This window comes from Muscardinus avellanarius, assembly GCF_963383645.1.
Source record: "Muscardinus avellanarius genome assembly, chromosome: 12".
Classification (NCBI taxonomy): Eukaryota; Metazoa; Chordata; class Mammalia; order Rodentia; family Gliridae; genus Muscardinus; species Muscardinus avellanarius.
The window spans coordinates 72,092,357-72,111,990 of NC_137798.1; the positions used below are offsets into that span (position 1 = coordinate 72,092,357).

Genomic DNA, 19,634 nt, shown 5'->3' on the forward strand with positions numbered 1-19,634 from the left:
AATAGGGCTGGGGAAATAGCTCAGAGGTAGAATGCCCTTGGTTTAATCCCCAATATCACATGTACTTGTACACGCACGTACATGAGCGCAAAAAAAAAAAAAAAAAGAATTGGGTGTCTAGCTCAGTGGTACAGCACTTGCTTAACATAAAAGGCTCCAAATCTATCCCAGCACCATCAGAAATAAGTAAAAATTTAGAGTTAATAGAAGCTTGAAATTTTGATAATTGTGAATTAAAGTTTATTAAAAGGAAACATTTAACTGGTATGGTAGTGCATGCCTGTAATCACAGTACATAGAAGGGTGAAACAGGAGTATCACAAGTTTGAGGACAACTACAGCAAGTAATGAGAATTTGGCTCAACCTAGGGAGACCCTGTTTCAAATAAAAAATTAAAAAATAGGCCTGGGATCCCGAGGGATGTAACTCAGTGGAAGAAGTACTTTCCTACCGGCACAAGGCCCTGGGTTCAATCCCCAGTACTGCAGAGTGGGGATGGGGAAGCCAGGCGTGGTAGCATTCAGGAGGCTGAGACAGGAGGATATCTCTGGCCAGTTTCAGGTACGTAGTGAGGTCCTTTGCAACTCAGTGAAACCCTGTTTCAAAATAAAGAAAATGGGAGTGGTGGTGCATGCTTGTAGGGAGGCTGAGACAAAAGGATATTCTGCAACTCAGACCCTGTTTCAAAAAATAATAAAAAGTAGGGCTGGGGCTGAGGTTTGAAGGTAGAATGCCCCTGGGTTCCATTCCCCAGTACCACACAAAAAAAAAAGATTAAAAATTAGGGCCAAGGGTATAGCTTGGAGGTAGAATACCCCTGGGTTCCACCCCAGTACTACTAAGAAAAGAAAAAAAAATAGGGCTGGGGATGTAACTCAGAGGTAGAAGAATGCCCCTGGGTTCGATCCCCAGTACCATGAAAAAGAAAAAAGAAGAAATTTAAGTTTAATATATTGTGATTGATAAAATTTTAATTTTCCATTAACATGTGATACTGTAATATTTTGGCTATGAGTGAAAACGAGACTCTGAATGTCATCTGTGATGGAGCATTTGCCTAGTGTGCTTGAAGCCCTGGATTCAGTTCTCAGCAACACACACACAGGATTGTGTTTGGCATTTGGTATATTGGTCTAGGTAGTCAGAAAATTCTTCTCTTTACTACCTGAGTCTTGCGTGACTTGAGGAAAGAGTAGTTTAGTTTTGCTGACAGGTTTATAAAAGTGGTGCTTCCCATCATTTGATAGTTCTTAAAATGATGGTGTTAAAGTAGTACTTTACTCTTGAGGTATTCCTTTAATCCTTAGGTTTCAGAGTACTTTATAGATGGTCATTATTTTTTATGATTCCTTTGAAACTAATGGCAAAGAATCATCCAAGCCTTACAGAAACGGGGAGCAGAATACAAATTAAAGCTTGGTTCCTCAATAGCCGTCCGTTTTCTGAGAACACTTAAGTTTAAAAAGATGAGAAGCCTAATAACTATGTTTTTTTATCTTTTACTTTCTTTCGGTGGCAAGATATAGAAAATTAGTATTTCATTCTTTTGACTTATAACTGGACACTTAATTTGATTCTTTTGTTTAAGTTGCAGAATGCCAAGTCTAAGTTGTAGATTTTATCAACATAAATTTCCGGAAGTAGAAGATGTAGTGATGGTGAATGTAAGGTCCATTGCTGAAATGGGGGCGTATGTCAGCTTGCTGGAGTACAACAACATCGAAGGCATGATTCTTCTTAGTGAGTTATCCAGAAGACGCATCCGTTCTATAAACAAACTTATCCGAATTGGCAGGAATGAATGTGTGGTTGTCATTAGAGTGGACAAAGAAAAAGGTAAGTGAGGAAAATACCTAAAGAATATATATATATTATCTGTTACAGCCGGGCGTGGTAGCGCACGCTTTTAATTCAGTACTTGGGAGGCTGAGACAGGAGGATCGCGCATGTTCAAGCCAGCCTCAGCTACTTAGTGAGGCTCTTAGCAACTTAGTAAGCCTGTTTCCAAATAAAATATAAAATAGATCTGGGAGTGTAGCCCAGAGGTAGAAATGCCCTGGGTTCCATCCCCAGTACCACACACACACACAAAATATCAATTACAAAAGTAAAGTATTTTAAGTTGCCTACTTCTGTTAAAATTAACTTTTATACTTGTTACTTTATATACAAAGTATTTAATTTATTTATTTTGTGGTACTAGAGATGGAACCTAGGGGCATTCTACCTCTGAGCTACACCCCCAGCCCTATTTGTATTCTTTATTTTGAAGCAGGGTCTCACTGAGTTGCAAAGGGCCTCACTAAGTAGCTGACGCTGTCTGCGAACCATGATCCTCTGGTCTCAGCCTCCCAAATACTGGGATTACCAGCATATACCACCAAACCTAGCTACAAAGTATTTTTAGAAAAACCTCCTAGGTTGTAGTTGTAGTTTAATTAGTACATCTCAGGTTTTGATTGTTTTTGGTGATGGTACTAAGGATTGAACCTAGGGGCATTCTACCTCTGAGCTACACCCCCAGCCCTATTTTATTTTACTTGGAAACAGAGTTTCACTAAGTTGTAGGGGACTCATGAGGTTACAGAGGCTGGCCTTGAACCTGCAATCCTCCTGTCTCAGTTTCCCAAGTACTGGCATTATAACTGTGTGCCACCACGCCCAGCTCCAGGTTTAGATTTTGTAGGTCATATAACTTGATTTTTTTTCCCCTAGTGTTTATCAGAATCTTAGGAATTTACACATGATAACCAAACCCAGAAAAGACAGATAAATAAACCAAAATACTAGTTCATTCATTTTCGCTGACAGACCTGAACGTATTGGATGCCTTTTCCTTAATTTAAAGTTAACTGTACGTGGTGGTGTGCCTCTGTTATCCCAGAACTTTGGAGGCTGTGAGATAGGAGGATCGCAGGACCAAGACCAACCTTAGCAACTTAGTAGGACCCTGTTTCAACCTAAAAAAAACTAGGGCTGGAGGTGCAGCACTACACCTAGGAGGTCTATTGCCCCTGGTTCAATCCCAGTTTAAAAAAAAAAAAGCAATTAGTAATCAAAGCATAGGGTGAGCATACAAAGGAGGCAAAGGTAAGTGGTATTAGGAATGGTTTACATAAGTTTTGAAAAAGCATTGTGTTGTTCTGTGTGTGTGTTCACACCCCTGAAATCCAATATTTTGTATGCATATGGTATGGGGATTGAGACCAAGGCTTTACACATTCTAGGCACACCTGAAATCCAATATTAAATGTCTTTCTGGTAATTAAAGTGTTTATATCCCCCAGATCCTGTAAGATCTTTCAGACAGTGCTAAGTGAATTTCATGTTTTACTCATTGCTTGTTTTTCCTTTTTTTCTATAAATCAATCTCTGTTGTGAAACCTTTTCTATCCTAAATACAGTATATAGTATCATTAAGTAAGTACGGTGTTTTATAATTTCACTCTTCATCTATGAGGTGTTAGTATCAGGTAGGTAAATATTTCTGAGCTTGAATAATAGCCTGTCATGACCTTGATTGAACTTGCCTTTCTCACTCTTTACAGTATAATTTACTGAGACCTTTTCACTTCAAGTGATTACTTTTATACATGCTGACATTTTAATTTTTTCTGACTATAGTCTTAGATTACATACTTGGAAGGTGTCTTATGTTATCTCTTAGGTAGTGACTACAGTTGAGCACATTGATTATAATAAATATTTTGATGTGAGTTATCTCATTGCCCACCCAAAATTATTAAACTACTTGAAGGCAAAGACTGCCTTAAACTTACGTAAGTCTTCATTTGGTTAGAAGTGTTGGTCACAGTAGTATGTTGGCATTTGAACGTAATTTTTTTCAAAATTGTCTCATACAGGTTATATAGATTTGTCCAAAAGAAGAGTTTCTCCAGAAGAAGCAATCAAATGTGAAGACAAATTCACAAAGTCCAAAACTGTAAGTTAATTTTAAGTCAAATTAGTCTGTTGTCTGTATATCTAATAAATAATTAGCATGAAGCTGGGCAAGGTGGCTCATGCTTGTTATCCCAGGACTTGGGAGGCTGAGACGGGAGGATTGCAGGTTCAAGGACAGCCTCAGTAAGTAGTGAAACTCTATTACCCTAATGAGACCCTGTTTCATAATAAAAATAAAATAAGGCTGGGGTTGTAGCTCAGAAGTAGAATACCCCTGGGTTTAATCCCCAGTGCCACACACACACACACACACACACACACACACACACACACACACACACTAACTTAGGCCCTCCACAACTTACTGAGACTGTTTCAAAATAAAACAGGGTTGGGGGTGTAGCTCAGAGGTAGAATGCCACGGGTTCAATTCTCAGTACCACACACACACACACACACACACACACAAAGAACTCAGATCAATACTGGAAGTTAGTGTTTTGGAGCCATTTGGGTTTAAATTAACTATGAGTAATTTCAGTGGACTTATTTAATTTAATTTTGTTTATTTTTATAATGGTGGAAGTTGAAGCCAGCACATTGTGCATGCTAGGCAGGCATTCTATCACTGAGCTGACATCCCCAACCCTGTCTTCTTTATTTTTTGAGGCAGGGTCTTGCTATGTTGCCCAGGCAGATCTTGAACCCATGGGCTCAAGGAATCTTCTGTCTCCGCCATTTTAGTAGCTAGGATTATAGCTGTTACTCCACCTGGGGGCTTGGCTTATTTCTGATGGGGTGTCATAACATAGTTCTTGTCATTCAACCCTATTCTGTGATAAAGATAACAAAGATAAACAAGCAACTGCTGTATATTAAAAATGAGTAAGGGTTTGTAAATTTCTATGAATCTGTGAAAGCAAGGCAGGGACCTATTGCTAGTGTTTTTTTGCCCTAGTTAGGATTATTTTCTCCTCTCGGACACACCACACGTGTTCACTCCCTCTGTTCAGACAGCATTCTCGTGGCTATGGCTCAATAAACCTGACCACACAACTTAGCGGAAGGAAGATCACAGTTTTGGAGGTTTAGAGGTTCAGCCCACATGAGGCCGGGGCCTGCGGCTCTCGACGTGGTGGGGGAAGCGGAGAGGCAGCAGGAGCTCTGCTCACCTCACAGCACAGAGGCCAGAACCAGCAGGGGAGAGGAGGACCTTGTCTAATCCCCAGACCACAGCCCCAGGGACCCCTCCCTAGCAGCCAGGCCTGCTTCCAACATTGCTTATTTTTTGTGAGAGCTGGCGGGGGGGCGGGGGGAGGGCATTCTAAATCCAAACCATCACACCCTCCCTTGTGCTGGGGAACTTGATGCAGAGCTTTGTGCGTGCTGAGCCTCACACTCCATCACTGAACCACACTCCCAGCCCACATCTTTGTTTTTGAAGAGCATTGTTAGTGGTTTCTTTGCCCTTTGCTATTATCTTGCTGCCCTCGAGATAGGATACCAAGAAAATAATGTCTAAATAAAATTTTTAAATATTAGTTATTTCTAGTAAAAGAAAAAAAAGTCTAAGGTCCTTCAGACCATTACCTAGGTCTCTTCCTTTGTTTTACTGATGTAATTACACATAAGTAAAATATAAGGTGTTTTACATTTGAATATCCTGGACCTTAACGTTCAGAATGCAGTCTTTAAACCAACGGCACTGGCATTGCCTGGCTGTTTTGAAAAGCAGAATCTCATGCCTGGCATGGTGCACACCTGTAATCCCAATACTTGGGAGGCTGAGATAGGACGTCACAGGTGTGAAGCCTGTCTCAGCAACATAGCAAGACTCTCAGCAACATAGTGAGGCTGTTTCAAAAACAAAAAATAAAAAGGGCTAGGGAGCCAGGCGTGGTGGCGCACACTTGTAATCCCAGCATTCGGGAGGCGGAGACTGGATGATTGCTGTTCACTGACAGCCACAGCCACTTGAGGCTCTTCGCAACTCAGTGAGACCCTGCCTGTTTAAAAAAAAGAAAAGAAAAGATTAAAAAATAGGACTGGGGGTGTAGCTCAGAGGTAGAATACCCCTGGGTTCCATCCCCAGTACCGCAAAAAGAGGAGCTTGAGGTATAGCCCCAAGAGGTATAATGTCTCTGGGTTCAATCCCGAGTACCACAAAAAAAAAAAAAAAAAAAAGATAAGCAGAATTTAGGATCCCACCAAGTTTGGGAAGCATTGCTCTAGGAAACTTTTACATGGTTTGTCTCCTTGGGATATTGCTAAAATGAGTATTTGCCTGGCATGGTAGCATGTACCTATATTCCTATTTACTTGGAAGACTGAGGCATGAGACTTTTTTGGTGGTACTGGGGATGGGACCTAGGGGCTTTCCACCTCTGGGCTACACTCCCAGACCTATTTTTATATTTTATTAGAAATAGGGTGTCTCCTCGCCAGGCATGGTGGTACACGCTTGTAATCCCCGCGCTTGGGAGGTGAAGACAGGAGGAAAGCGCAGGTTGGAAGCCAGCCTCTCTGGCTTAAGAGACCCTGTTTCCAAATAAAAATATAAAATAGGTCTGTGCATGTAGCCTGGAGGTAGAAGGGTTTCCAGGAACCCCAGTACCACCAAAAAAAAAAAAAAAGAAGAAAGAAACAGGGTCTCACTAAGTCGCTGAGAGCCTCACTAAGCTAGGCTGGCTTCAAACCTGGAATTATAAGCATGTACACCCAGCAAGGCATGAGGATTTTGTGAGCTCATTCAAGGCCAGTCTAGACAACATAGTGAGACCCTGTCTCAAAAAAGAAAAAACATCAGGATAATAAAGTGATAAAATAAAACAGCCATTATTAATACCATTCCTCACTTTTTATGTGTAATAACGTGTGTTTATATATATTGGTATATAACTCTCTGCAGTGCCTCCTTTTCCCAAATGAGGAAACAATTCAGGGATGTTAATTTGTCAACCATTGTCAAGACTTAATCCAGGTCTTGGGACCCTAAATTATGTACTGTTTCTATTTGTTAAGCCCACTCGAGTTAATTGTTTTGACAAAGTTAATATTTCTCTATGGAGAAAGCTTGTGTGGGGAACTTTTATCGTTAAAGAGTCACCGTAGTCAAATTATGCTGTCTACTAAAATGTAAAAATAGCCATTTTTTCATAGATCTCTTTTCTTGGAATTGTTGAGCTCTTTATTCTGCTTCTAGGTTTACAGCATTCTGCGTCATGTCGCTGAAGTGTTGGAGTATACCAAGGACGAGCAGCTGGAAAGCCTGTTCCAGAGGACGGCCTGGGTCTTTGACGACAAGTACAAGAGACCCGGCTACGGTGCCTACGATGCATTTAAACACGCAGTCTCGTAAGCGCGCCTTCTCGATTCTGCTTCTGCCTTGATGTCAGTGCCGGGTCTAGCGCACAGGTTGATAGCGTGCCACTCTTTTCACAGCGTCCATAGATTAAGTCCTTATCAAGTTTAGATTAAAAAAGGCCCTGATACAGGTCAGTCCTATATGCTTAAGTCTTTGTAATTTCTTATACAATAGCTAGTCATAACCCATCTGTTTTATCTCACATTACTTCCTTACACATTGTCTTTTTTAGGGGGGTACTAGGGATAGAACCCAGGGGCATCCTACCTCTGGACTACACCCTCGGCCCTTTTTGATTTTTATTTTGCAACAGGGTCTCTCTGGGTTGATGAGAGTCTCACTCCTTGCCGAGGCTGTCCTCAAACCTGCGATCCTCCTGTCTCTGCCTCCTAAGTACTGAGATCACAAGTGTAGCCTACCACACCTGGCTTCCCTTACACATTTTCATTTTCTCATTTCATTATTGTCCTAAGTGACTTCACAACCAATGTGGATGTCTTATTTTCCTTACCTTAATTCTTTGCCCCCTTCCTCTTTAGCCAGTCTTCAATGTGGCCTCACGTGGGCTTTATTATCACCAGGATTTGCTCTGCTTCTAAAACCTTTAATTCACACAGTGCATGCGTGTGCTTCTGGGGCGGTACTTCACCACTGAGCCACATCTCCAGCCCTTTGTTTTATTTTGAAACAGCGTCTCACTAAGCCGTTGAGGCTAGCCTCGAACTTGTATTCTCCTGCCTTAATCCCCAGAGTAGCCGGGATTATAAGCATGTGCCACCTTGGCCAGCTCACACAGCTTGCTCTTTTAGACTTGAATAGTTTCCTATCCTTCTGGCTCTCAGAAAGTAAGTTATACTCCATTTCTTTAATTCTTATGTATTGGTCTCTGGTTCCAAAGTGGTTTTTCTCTTTCTTTTTACCCTCTCCTGCCTTATTTTTCCTATTCAACATAGACGACACAATGAGCCGTCATTTCAACAGCTTTTTTGCCAGTGTTGTGAGCTTTTGCCCTCTTTTCCCTCTTATGCGTCCAGCCTTGGATGGATGTTTCTGAGCTCTCTGCACTTACAGACTGCTGGGCACTACTAGGAAAACGGTTTTGCAGGTTGGTGCCACTGCATATTCACGGTCTCCAACCTCAGCTGGCTTTCACTGTTGCCCACGTTCTCTCAGCCCTTGCCCGGTTCTTCTCTCATTTCTATAGTGGCTGTTTGACAACTTCTCATGCTCAACCTGTTCCACCCCCCTGCCTCTCTCTTAGCTGGTATGTTCACTACCTGTGTTATCTCACAAAGAAGCCAATGTGCAAGAAGTTCTGTATTCACTGTGACAAATATCTAAAAAGAACAACTTAGAGGAGGACATTTTTCTTTGGCTCATGGTTTTAGAGATTTTCGCAGTGGATTGGTTCCATTGCTCAGGGCCTAAGTTGAGTCAGAATATCATGGTGGGAGAGCGTGGCAGAAGAAAACTGCTTAGCTCATAGCAGCCAGGAAGCAGAGAGGGGGAGCCCGGGCAGATCCCAAGGGTAGGCACCCAGTGACTGACTACTCCTTCAACCAGGTTCTACCTCCTGCTGTTCCCAATAATACCTTTGAATTACTAATGCACTGGTGAGGTCAGAGGCCTCATGATCCAGTCCCTTCCTCCAAAGCCCCTCTGAACACTGCTGCGCTCCGGGGCCATACCTTGAACACACGAGTCTATGGGGGATGCCTCAGATCAAACCATAGCACTCCTCTGCTTGCATGCATCAGCTATCTGAATATACTTATCTCTGTCCCGCCTGTCATTGTCTCCCTTGCTCCTGAAATTTATGTCCTTCCTACTCTCAAACTAATCTTACCACTCATGCCCAGCTCAGGGATCTCTCTCTGTTAAGCATCGGGAACTTAGTGAAACCCTCTGCAACTTAACAAGACCCTGTTTCAAAATGAAAAGGGCTGAGGGTATAGCTTGAAGGCAGAATGCCCTGAGTTCAAGCCCCAATATCGAAATAATAATTTATGGTTTTACTGCGTACCAGTTGAGCATCCCTAACCCACAAATCTAAAATGCCCAAAATCTAAAACTATGCCACAAGTGGAAAATTCCACACCTGATCTATGGTAGATTGCAGTCAAAATACAGATGAATTAAAAATACTATATAAAATTCCATTCAGTATATGCACATAAGGTATATTAAAACAAATGAATTTTGTGTTTAGATTTGGATCTCTTCAAGATACCTCATTCAGTATATGCAAATATTCCAAAGTCTGAAAAAGTCCAAAACACTTCTGGCCCTATGGATTTTGGATAAGAGATTTATAGCCTGTGTATGTATTGATTAAGTAGATAGAGAATAGTTTGTGTATTTAAAGTTCAGTGCATTGGCTGGATGTGGTAATGCACACCTATCCCAGTACTTGGGAGACAGACAGGAAAATCAAAGGTTTAAGGTCAGATTCAGTGATTGAGTAAGACTTTCAACTTTTAAAAAGGGGTTGGGGGTCGGGGTGTAGCTTGGAGGTAGAATGCCCTGGGTTCAATCCCCAAAACGAAAAAAGATTGAATTCATTGTTCTTTCTGTGGCTACTGAGCAGGATTTCTCTAATGAATAGATGTGTACCTACTTCATCAGTATCAGTTTCTATGTGATATTTCATTTTGAGAACATACATTATATTTTTCCTTATGAGCCATTTACCTGATGTTCCCTTTTTAAAAACATTGTTGTGGTAAATATGTGTATGTCTGATATATACCTAGGAATGGAATTGTTGGGTCACAGGAATGATTTTATATATACATGTATATGTATATTACATATGTGTATATATTTAAGGACATATACACTATATGATACATTATAATATTGTTAATACATAACTATACATATGACACAATAAGTTACATTGTATATTATACATAGCTTAAATTAATATAGAAATCAATCTTACAATCCAACAGCTTCACACGTATGTGTGTGTGCATCTTTAAATGGATTTGATTTTGCCAGCTTACTCTCCAAATTGATTTTGTAATTTCCTTCTAGCACCTGTGTAGGTATTCCTTTTTCCCATGTCTTCACCAATATCTGATATAAGTCTCTAGATTCTTTTCCCTCTTGCCAGCAGCCTTTGATTTGCATGCTCCTGATTTATTTAGGAGGTGAATAGGTTTTCCTGATTGTTGGTCACTTATATTTCTTCTATGAAATGCCTGTTTAGATCACTTGCCAATCGTTTCTTGTATTCTTTTGCCATCTTGTTGCTCTATATACACTTCCTGTTGCTTTGCATTAGCTAAATGAAAATTTGCTATGCCAAAATTCTGTCACCTTCCGTTCATTAACCTGGACCCCGTGCTGTTTCTTTCCAATACATCATAACTGTCTAATAACAGTTCTCCTTTTGCTTGTTGCGATGCTACCGTTCTTTCAGACTTTTTTTTTTCCATCGACATGTGAGTGACTATGACCTGTGTGCTTCCCTCTCCTGATACTTGTGGGTGTGTTTTTATTTTTACAAATTCTGCCAAGTCTTTGTTCTTTGCGGGTTAAATTATAAGTTCCTTTCAGCAGGGGCAGCTAATTACATAGAAATGCTTAAGTGTTATTGTAGGGTGTCATGTTACAGGAGGCATTTAAGTGCGTATTTTAGTCAGATCTCTAAAATTCTTCTTGTGCTAATCAGTAGGGTGTTATCTGTTTGCCATATACTGCTAGGTGCTTTAATTGCATTATCTCATTTAATACTTAAAGTAATCCCTTGATAAAATGTTTTCATTCTCATTTCACGTAGAAACTGAGGACTGGAAAGGACCAAAGGGACACAGTTAAAAGTACAAAGCCATGGTTTGACTTCTTAATCCTGACACTGAAACCAGTGCTTTTCAGTTCAGGGCACCATTCCTTGTGTGTATGATTAGTTCCCATTTTTGGTATTGTAACCTTGACCTTTGTGTTTTTGTTTTTGTTTTAATCAGAGATCCATCTATTTTGGATAGTTTAGATTTGAATGAAAACGAACGGGAAGTACTCATTAACAATATTAATAGGCGTTTGACACCACAGGCTGTCAAAATTCGAGCAGGTAAATGACTTTCTGAAAGTATTTGCGTGCACCAAAGTTGCTAAGTAATGGGACTAATAAAAGAATATGTTGCCACATCTACAAATGAAAATTTAAGTATTTTTATGACAAGAAAAATTTGAGGTTTATGGTATTGCCCCTTCCCATACTAGGGCCTCACACATGCTAGGTAAGTGCCCTACCACAGAGCCACGTCCCCAGCCCAAAAAAGTCATTTTTGCTTCTACAGAGTCATCATCATAAAAAACTATATTGACACAGGTAAAAAGAATCATGAATTCAACTAGTTTTATTTATTTATTTATTTATTTATTTATTTATTTAGTGGTGGTGGTACTGGGGATGGAACCCTTCTACCTCCAGGCTACACTCCCAGACCTATTTTATATTTTATTTGGAAACAGGGTCTCTTAAGCCAGCTGAGGCTGGCTTCAAACCTGCACGATCCTCCTGTCTCAGCCTCCCAAGCGCAGGCATTACAAGTGTGCGCCACCACACCCAGCACAACTAATTTTAAATCAGCCTCTTTTTTTTTTTTTTTTTTTTTTGGTGGTACTGGGATTCCTGGAAGTCCTTTTACCTCCGGGCTACACTCCCAGACCTATTTTTACATTTTTATTTGGAAACAGGGTCTCCTAAGCCAGCGCGCACGGCTGGCTTCGAACCTGCGCGATCCTCCTGTCTCTGCCTCCCAAGCGCGGGGATTACAAGCGTGCACCACCACGCACGGCTAAATTAGCCTTTTTTTTTTTTAAAAAATGAATTTATTATTTTGTGTTTGTGTGTACTTAAATATTTCCGCTGTGCTAGGGATGCAGCTCACAGTAGAGTTCTTGCTAGTGTGTGTGGAGGCCTGCGCTTGGTGTTGAGCATCATGAAAACAAGAAAGGCAACGTGTTTCTGTGGTGAGCCCTCCTGTGCTAGGCTGGCTGCTTGTTAGTACTTTAGTTTCTTTCAGGTGTTTTTCTTACACACTCACTGTGTAAGAACATAGGGTGCGGCTCATTAATAGGACAAGTTTCAAGGGCCTGGGAATAACCCCCAGTGCCAAAAAGAAAAAGCTGTTCACATTCATATTTAAATTTTTTGTTTTTACAAAATCAGGATCAAATAGAATTTCTATCTCTTAGCTTTTTCTACTCTTTGTATTATTGGTACTCTTTATGCAGACATGAGAATCTTCTCCTTTCTGATAGCTAGGTAATATTCCATAGAACAGATAAACCTTCATATTAGCCAGTCCTCTCTTGATGAACACTTAGATTTTTCCCAGTTTTTTCACAATTACAATAATACACTATAAGTTAGCACCCTTTTACATACATTTGTTCTTAAGGCAAATTGATAAAAAGAAATGTTTTGTCAAACAATAGCAATTTCTAATCATTTCAAGATAAGTTGCTATTAAAATATTTGGTAAATTTCTTTGTCTTTTATAGTTTGGGTAGTAGGTGGCTTAATATAGATGGGAAAAAATGTTATATATTCAGATATTTTAATTGTGAAAATTGATAAAAAAAACTAGACTTGGTGCATGCCTGTAATCTTAGTGCTTGGGAGGCTGAGACAGGGTGAGCATGGGTTCAAGGCGGGCCTTAGCAACTTAGGAAGCCCTCCACAACTTAGTGAGACCCTGTTTCCAAATAAAAGGTAAAACAGGATTGGAGTGTAGCTCAGAGATAGAATGCTCCTGGGTTCAATCCCCAGTACCACAAAATAATAATAATAAATTTTAATTGATAGGGTGATGAAAGTTTTCATAATTATTTAAATACTAGTCTCTTTCCCACATTCTGACTCTTTTAAGCCTTTATTTCTCATATTTTTTCATATCAGCTTCTGAATTTTTATAATTTTAGATATTGAAGTGGCTTGTTATGGTTATGAAGGCATTGATGCTGTTAAAGAGGCCCTGAGAGCAGGTTTGAATTGTTCCACAGAGACCATGCCCATCAAGGTGAGTCATCAGTTTCCTCCCACCTGCTAAAATAACCACCTGAACGATCAGATCTTTGTATTGATTTTTTTTTTTTTTTTTTTTTCTGGTCTGGGGGTGGAACCCAGGGGCATTCAACCTCCGAGCTATACCCCCTACCCTATTTTTTTTTTTTTAATTCTTTATTTTGAAACCTCTGAGTTGCAGAGGGCCTCACTAAGTAGCTGAGGCTGTCCATGAACAGCGATCCTCGGGTCTCAGCCTCCCGAATGCCACCGCGCCAGGCTTTGTATTGACTTTTAATACTGGGTATTGAACCTGGGGCATTCTGCCTTCAGGCTACACTTCTACCTCCAGCCGTTTTATTTTTATTTTGAAACAGAGTCTCACTAAGTTGCTGAGCCTAGCCTTGAATCTGCAATCCTCTTATCCTAGCCTCCCAAGTATTGGGATCATAGTGTATATACCACTATGCCTAGCTCTTCTTTCTTTTCTTATGTTTGGCTAGGAGTATAGCTCAGTGAGCTCGGTGGTAGAGCGCTTGCCTAGTATGCACAAGGCTCTGGCTTTTATCCCCAGCACCACTACCACCAAAAAAAGGATCATGTTATAGTGTTTCTTAAAATTAAGCAGTGGTTCTTGGTAATAGTTCTGGAGAATGTTTTTTGTTTTCTTGCTTTTGTCACAGTGAATGGGTATTTCTATTGCAGATTTGTAGGGATATTAAACCTCCTTTACAATAGAGATTTGTAAGCTGAGCATGGTGGCATGTGCCTGTAATCCCTGTACTTGGAAGGCTGCGACAGGAGGACCGAAGGCTTGAGGACAGCTTCAGCAACCTAGCAAGACCATTTCAAAACAAAAAATAAAAGGAAGGGCTGGAGATAGAGCTCAGATGTACAATGACCCTGGGCTCAATCCCTAGTACCAAAAAAAAGTTGTAGTGCCCAGAAAGCTTGCACCTTTAAAAGATAACATGCTCTTTAACTATATACACACAACTTTTATGATATTTGGGGGGGGATGTTTTGGGGGGTGGTTTTTTTGTTTGTTTGTTTTTTGTTTGTTTGTTTTGGTTTGTTTGTTTTGGTTTGGTTTTTTGGTGGTACTGGGGGTGGAACCCAGAGGCTTTCTACCTCCAGGCTATACTCCCAGACCTATTTTATATTTTATTTGGAAACAGGGTCTCACTAAGTAGCTGAGGCTGGCTTTGATCCTCCTGTCTCAGCCTCCCAAGCGCGGGGATTACAAGCGTGCACCACCACGCCTGGCTCTTTTATGATATTTGATCTGTAGCTTTCATTAGTACTAAAATAAATTGCATGACTATTATTCAGAATTTCTTAGAACAATTCCTTCCATCTATTTAGAGGCAGTTATCCTTTATGCTAATGATGACTAGTTACTTCAGCCACCAGAGACACCCTAAAATCATAATTCTTTTTGTTCAGTATTGCAGTGGGGTGAAGGAACAAAAGCCAGGTGTGGTGGCATGTCTTAATCCCAGTACTTGGGAGGCAGCTCACACTGCTAGATTTGATCATTCTATCACTTACTCTTGCTACAAATTGCCAGCTTCAGAATTGGGAGATGAGTGACTATAGGTCCATTTGTAACTGAAGTTTTGGCTTTCTCTTTTAGATTAATCTAATAGCTCCTCCTCGGTATGTGATGACTACAACAACGCTGGAGAGAACAGAAGGCCTCTCTGTCCTCAATCAGGCTATGGCTGTGATCAAAGAAAAGATCGAGGAGAAGAGGGGTGTGTTCAACGTTCAGATGGAGGTGAGATCTTGCTTTCGTCTTTACTTTTTTTTTTGCGGACTGAGGATGGAATCCAGGGTATAGCTATCTCTGAGCTACACCCCCAGCCCTATTTTTTATTCTTTATTTTGAAACAGGGACTCACTGAGTTGCGGAGGACCTCACTATAAGTAGCTGAGGCTGTCCACAAACCATGATCCTTCTGTCTCAGCCTCCCAAATGCTGAGATTACAAGTGTGCACCACCATTCCCGGCATGTTGTTAATATTTTTGAGAAACTTAGTCATCTAAATGATTTGTGTTCTAAAATACCTGATTACTTTTTTTTAAATACATTTAGGATTACAAATCTAAGTTGTCGACTAAGAGAGTTTCTAAGAAGAGTTTTTATAACCCAGGCGTGGTGGTGCATGCTTGTAATCCCAGTACTTGGGAGGTTGAGACCAGAGTATTGCAGGTTTGTAGCCAGTTTAGGGATTTTGGCCCTCTGCAACTTAGTGAGACCCTGTTTCAAAAACAAAGAATAAAAATTAGATTGGGTGTGTAGCTTGGAGATAGAATGCCCCTGGGCTCAACCCCAAGTACTACCCAAAAAGAGGTTTTATGAATAAATGTCGGTGCTGTAATGTCATATTAGGAGATGGACCGTCAAGCCTGCTGTCATCAATGATGTTAGGGGTTCCCCTTCAGGAAGAAAATAGACAACAAAGATGAAATGTTTATTGTCAGAATAAGAGTAATCTCCTGTCTTGCCCTCATCTCAACAAGAATGAAACCTAATTTTCATACAGATACCTAAATGGATGTATTGAATGTATGCATGTACATAGAGTGAGTCTTTCTCTGGAAAGGAGTAGTAAATAATGTATTTAGAGTCCAGAAGGTGCATTTCATTTACAGGACATGTTTAGTGCTGAGCCCAGCCCTATTTTTTTTTCTTCTTTATTTGGAAGCAGGGTCTCACTGAGTTGCAAAGGGCCTCACTAAGTAGCTGCGCCTGGCCGTGGACCCAGGTCCTCCTGTCTCAGCCTCCCAAATGCTGGGATTACAAGCGTGCACCATCATGCCCTGCTCACCCCTATATAGCCCTTTTGATTTTTCGTTCTGAAATAGACTCTCGCTAGATTGTAGAGGACCTCACTAAATTGTTGAGGCCAGTCTCAAGCTGGTGATCCTCCTGTCTCATCCTCCCAAGTACTGGGATTACAGGTGTATGCTACCACAGAGAGAGGGGGGGGAGGGAGGGAGGGAGAGAGAGAGAGAGGGAGGAGGGAGGGAGAGAGAGGGAGAGAGAGAGAGGGGGAGGAGAGAGGGAGGAGGGAGAGAGAGAGAGAGGGAGGGAGGAGAGAGGGAGGAGGAAGAGAGGGGGGGAGGAGAGAGGGAGGAGGGAGAGAGAGAAAGAGAGAGAGAAAGAAGGGAGATATTGAACCCAGGGGCATTCTACCTCCGAGCTACACCCCCAGCCCTATTTTTTGTTTTTTATTTTGAAACAGAGTCTCACTGAGTTGGCAAAGGGCCTCACTAAGTAGCTGAGGCTGTCCACGAACCGGGATCCTCCTGTCTCAGCCTCTCAAGTGCTGGGATTATAAGTGTTTGCCACCACGCCCGGCGAAAGCATTTTTTAAAGAGTTAAAATTTGCCAGGTGTGATGCACACATGTAATCACAGTACTTGGGAAGCTAAAACAGGTAGAATGTTGAAATTAAAACACTAGTCAGTAGTAATATTGAAATTGAATTTGTATGGCATTTAACTACTTCACTTTGAAATTATGCCTCTACTTCCATAGCCCAAAGTGGTCACAGACACAGATGAGACTGAACTTGCGAGGCAGCTGGAGAGGCTGGAGAGAGAAAATGCCGAAGTGGATGGAGATGACGATGCAGAGGAAATGGAAGCCAAAGCTGAAGATTAGCCTTGTGGGAAACAGTCCAGTTTGAGAAGCCCTTTCTGGCCATAACCCCCAGACTTGAAAGTTTTCCAGTATTGAAAACTTCAGAGCTGAATATTTTTTATTTCCAAGTATTTAAATTTTCCAACGTATCAGAACATGAAATGCCCTCCTAAATGTCAGCTGTCTTCACACAGTAGCTTCAATACATTGAGCACCAAGCATTTTTTAAGGGAGTGGCTTGATTTCTCTAAAGACAAGTCTTTAAGGTTAAGAACAGTCCTAAATTGGACTTGTGATTTGTATTTCTGATGTCTCCAGATCGGCACCCTTTGTAGTTCAGTGCCTGTATGAAATGTACTGGGGCACCCACAGCAAACAATAAAAGCCCCAATCTTTCTATAAAAAATGTATTCAAGCAAACATCAAATAAATTTCTGGGATATTTAACCATAGGCTTATTCCTTCTTGTCACTAGTTAAAAGCATTATGAACGCTAAGGCCCTAATTCTGTTATCTTCATTTTAGTCTAGATGTAGAAACAAGAGCATGTAGTCAAAGGATGTATACAGTCCTTTCAAAAGCATTTAGAGAAAGTAGTTTTACCTTTGACCCTTATGGGTAAAAAGCCTTAAAATACAATTAAAGAATTACATTGCTGTGTGCCTTTTACCTATTTGAGATTGATGACAGCTTGTGGAATGGGGATTTACCACACTGGGTCCTTGTTGGTGTACTAAACTACTTGGCTTGAGTTTAAAATTCAAGATATTAAAAGTTTTTTGTTCCCTTTTTTTTAAGAAGATACTTCTTTGATTTAGTTATAACAGAATAGGGATTTGTTTGAACACAGTTACCGTGACTTTCAAGAACTAGTTCTCTTAGCCGGGCATAGTGACACACGCTTGTAATTCCAACATTTGGGAGGCTGAGACAGGAGGATCACGGTTCATGGACAGCTGCCACTTAGGAAGGCCCTTTTCAACTCAGTGAGACCCTGTTTCAAAATAAAGAATAAAAAAATAGGGCTGAGGGTATAGCTGGGAGGTGCAGTGCCCCTGGGTTCCATCCCCAGCACTGAAAAAAAAAGAGAGAACTAGTTATTTTAAAGGTATATATAAAAATACTTTTCACAGATGACATCTGAAGTTGTAACTACAGCTGTCAGGTGTAGAAAACCTTTAGTTACTTGGCTTTCTTAGCTTGCTTTGTAGATTCCATCTCAGGATACTTGCAGGGCCAGTTATTTGATTTTATTATTATCCCTAGGAATAGGTATTAAAACACATAGAAGATTGAACTCAACCCACTCTAGTCAATCCAGGACTAGATTTAACCGTAATAAAGATGGTGGAGCCAGGTAGCGAGCTCCACCAGTCAGAGCGGCCCTGGAGGCTGCAGCAGGAGGGTCGCTGAGCCCGGGACTTCAGGGTCATCTGGGGTAACAAAGTGAGATCCTGTTGCTTTTTTAAAAAAAACGAAGGGGCTATAACTTTCTTAGAAAAGTTTTGGAGAAATAGTTTGTGCCGTTTATGAACAGCAGCAACTTTTTCCCTTTTTGAGCAGCAACTCATAGGAGCTTTTTAATCAAAAGCCCAACTTCAGCCGGGTGTGGTGCTGCACACTTGTAATCCCAGCATTTGGGAGGCTGAGACAGGAAGATCCTGGTTCATGGATAGCTTCCGCTATTTAATGAGGCCCTTTGCAACTCAGTGAGACCCTGTTTCAAAATAAAGAATAAAAAAAAAAAAAGAGAGATAGGGCTAAGGGTGTAGCCTCAGAGGTAGAATGCCCCTGGGTTCCATTTCTAGTACCGCAAAAAAAAAAAGTCTGACTTCAGATTGCCTTTTTCCAAGTGAGAGCCATGGTTGCCAGCCGATGTACCACAGGAATAAAGAATCTGATCGTACTCGAGATTGGCAGATTGATTTTCGTGAAGCATCAAAGAACAATTTTATAAAACTCACAGCATCAGGATATTGTCAGGATATGACATACACACTTGCTGTACACAGGGGGATTGAATTGTTTTTGTTTACTGGCATTTTTTTCTTTGTACTTCAGAAGCCATAGCTTAAAAACGTTGGCAGCTTCCTGGTGACTCATTTTATCCTATATGGTCCTTTTGCTCAGTTGCACATATTTCATTGACATGAGGAAGAGAACAAACAGCCTAAAGCCTCAGTAAACCACAGCAGGGATAAAATAGTTGTTCAGCTCTGGAAAACTCAAATGGGATTGACAGAGAAAATCAACAGAGTATCCAAATTCAAAATGACAATTTTCAAGTGGGGCGTGGTGGTGCACGCTTGTAATCCCTGCACTTGGGAGGCTAAGACAGGAGGATAGCACCAGTTCAAAGCCAGCCTCAGCTACTTAGACCCTGTTTCCAAATAAAATATAAAATAGGTCTGGGAGCATAGCTCAGAGGTAGAAGCCCCTGGGTCCCACCCCCAATACCACACACAAAAAAAGTCAATTTTCCTATTTTCCCCTTCTGCCTTGGAGGACGAGTGGTTATCAATTCATATAATTAGAAGCAGTTTGAGTCTTATTTACACATAAATTGAAAATCAAACTTAAAAGGAGCTGGCAAGATTTGAACCATTTGGGAGCTACAGAAACGTTAGTTACTGCATCATGCTAAGCTGAAGTTATGCAGCTGTCCTCTCTCACTTTACAACTTAGCTGCTTTTA

General features: G+C 40.9%; 1 protein-coding gene across 1 annotated transcript; it reads left to right on the forward strand.

Annotated features, from left to right (window-relative positions):
• Positions 1-1,596: 1,596 nt before the first annotated feature.
• Positions 1,597-16,961, forward strand: EIF2S1 (eukaryotic translation initiation factor 2 subunit alpha; the record flags this gene model as incomplete). The annotated part of the gene is made up of 7 exons (XM_080708245.1): positions 1,597-1,837; positions 3,865-3,944; positions 7,107-7,258; positions 11,240-11,346; positions 13,206-13,303; positions 14,924-15,067; positions 16,836-16,961. The coding sequence occupies 7 exons, from the start codon at positions 1,597-1,599 to the stop codon at positions 16,959-16,961; spliced, it is 948 nt and encodes a 315-aa protein (XP_080564371.1).
• Between the last annotated feature and the right edge of the window lie 2,673 nt (positions 16,962-19,634).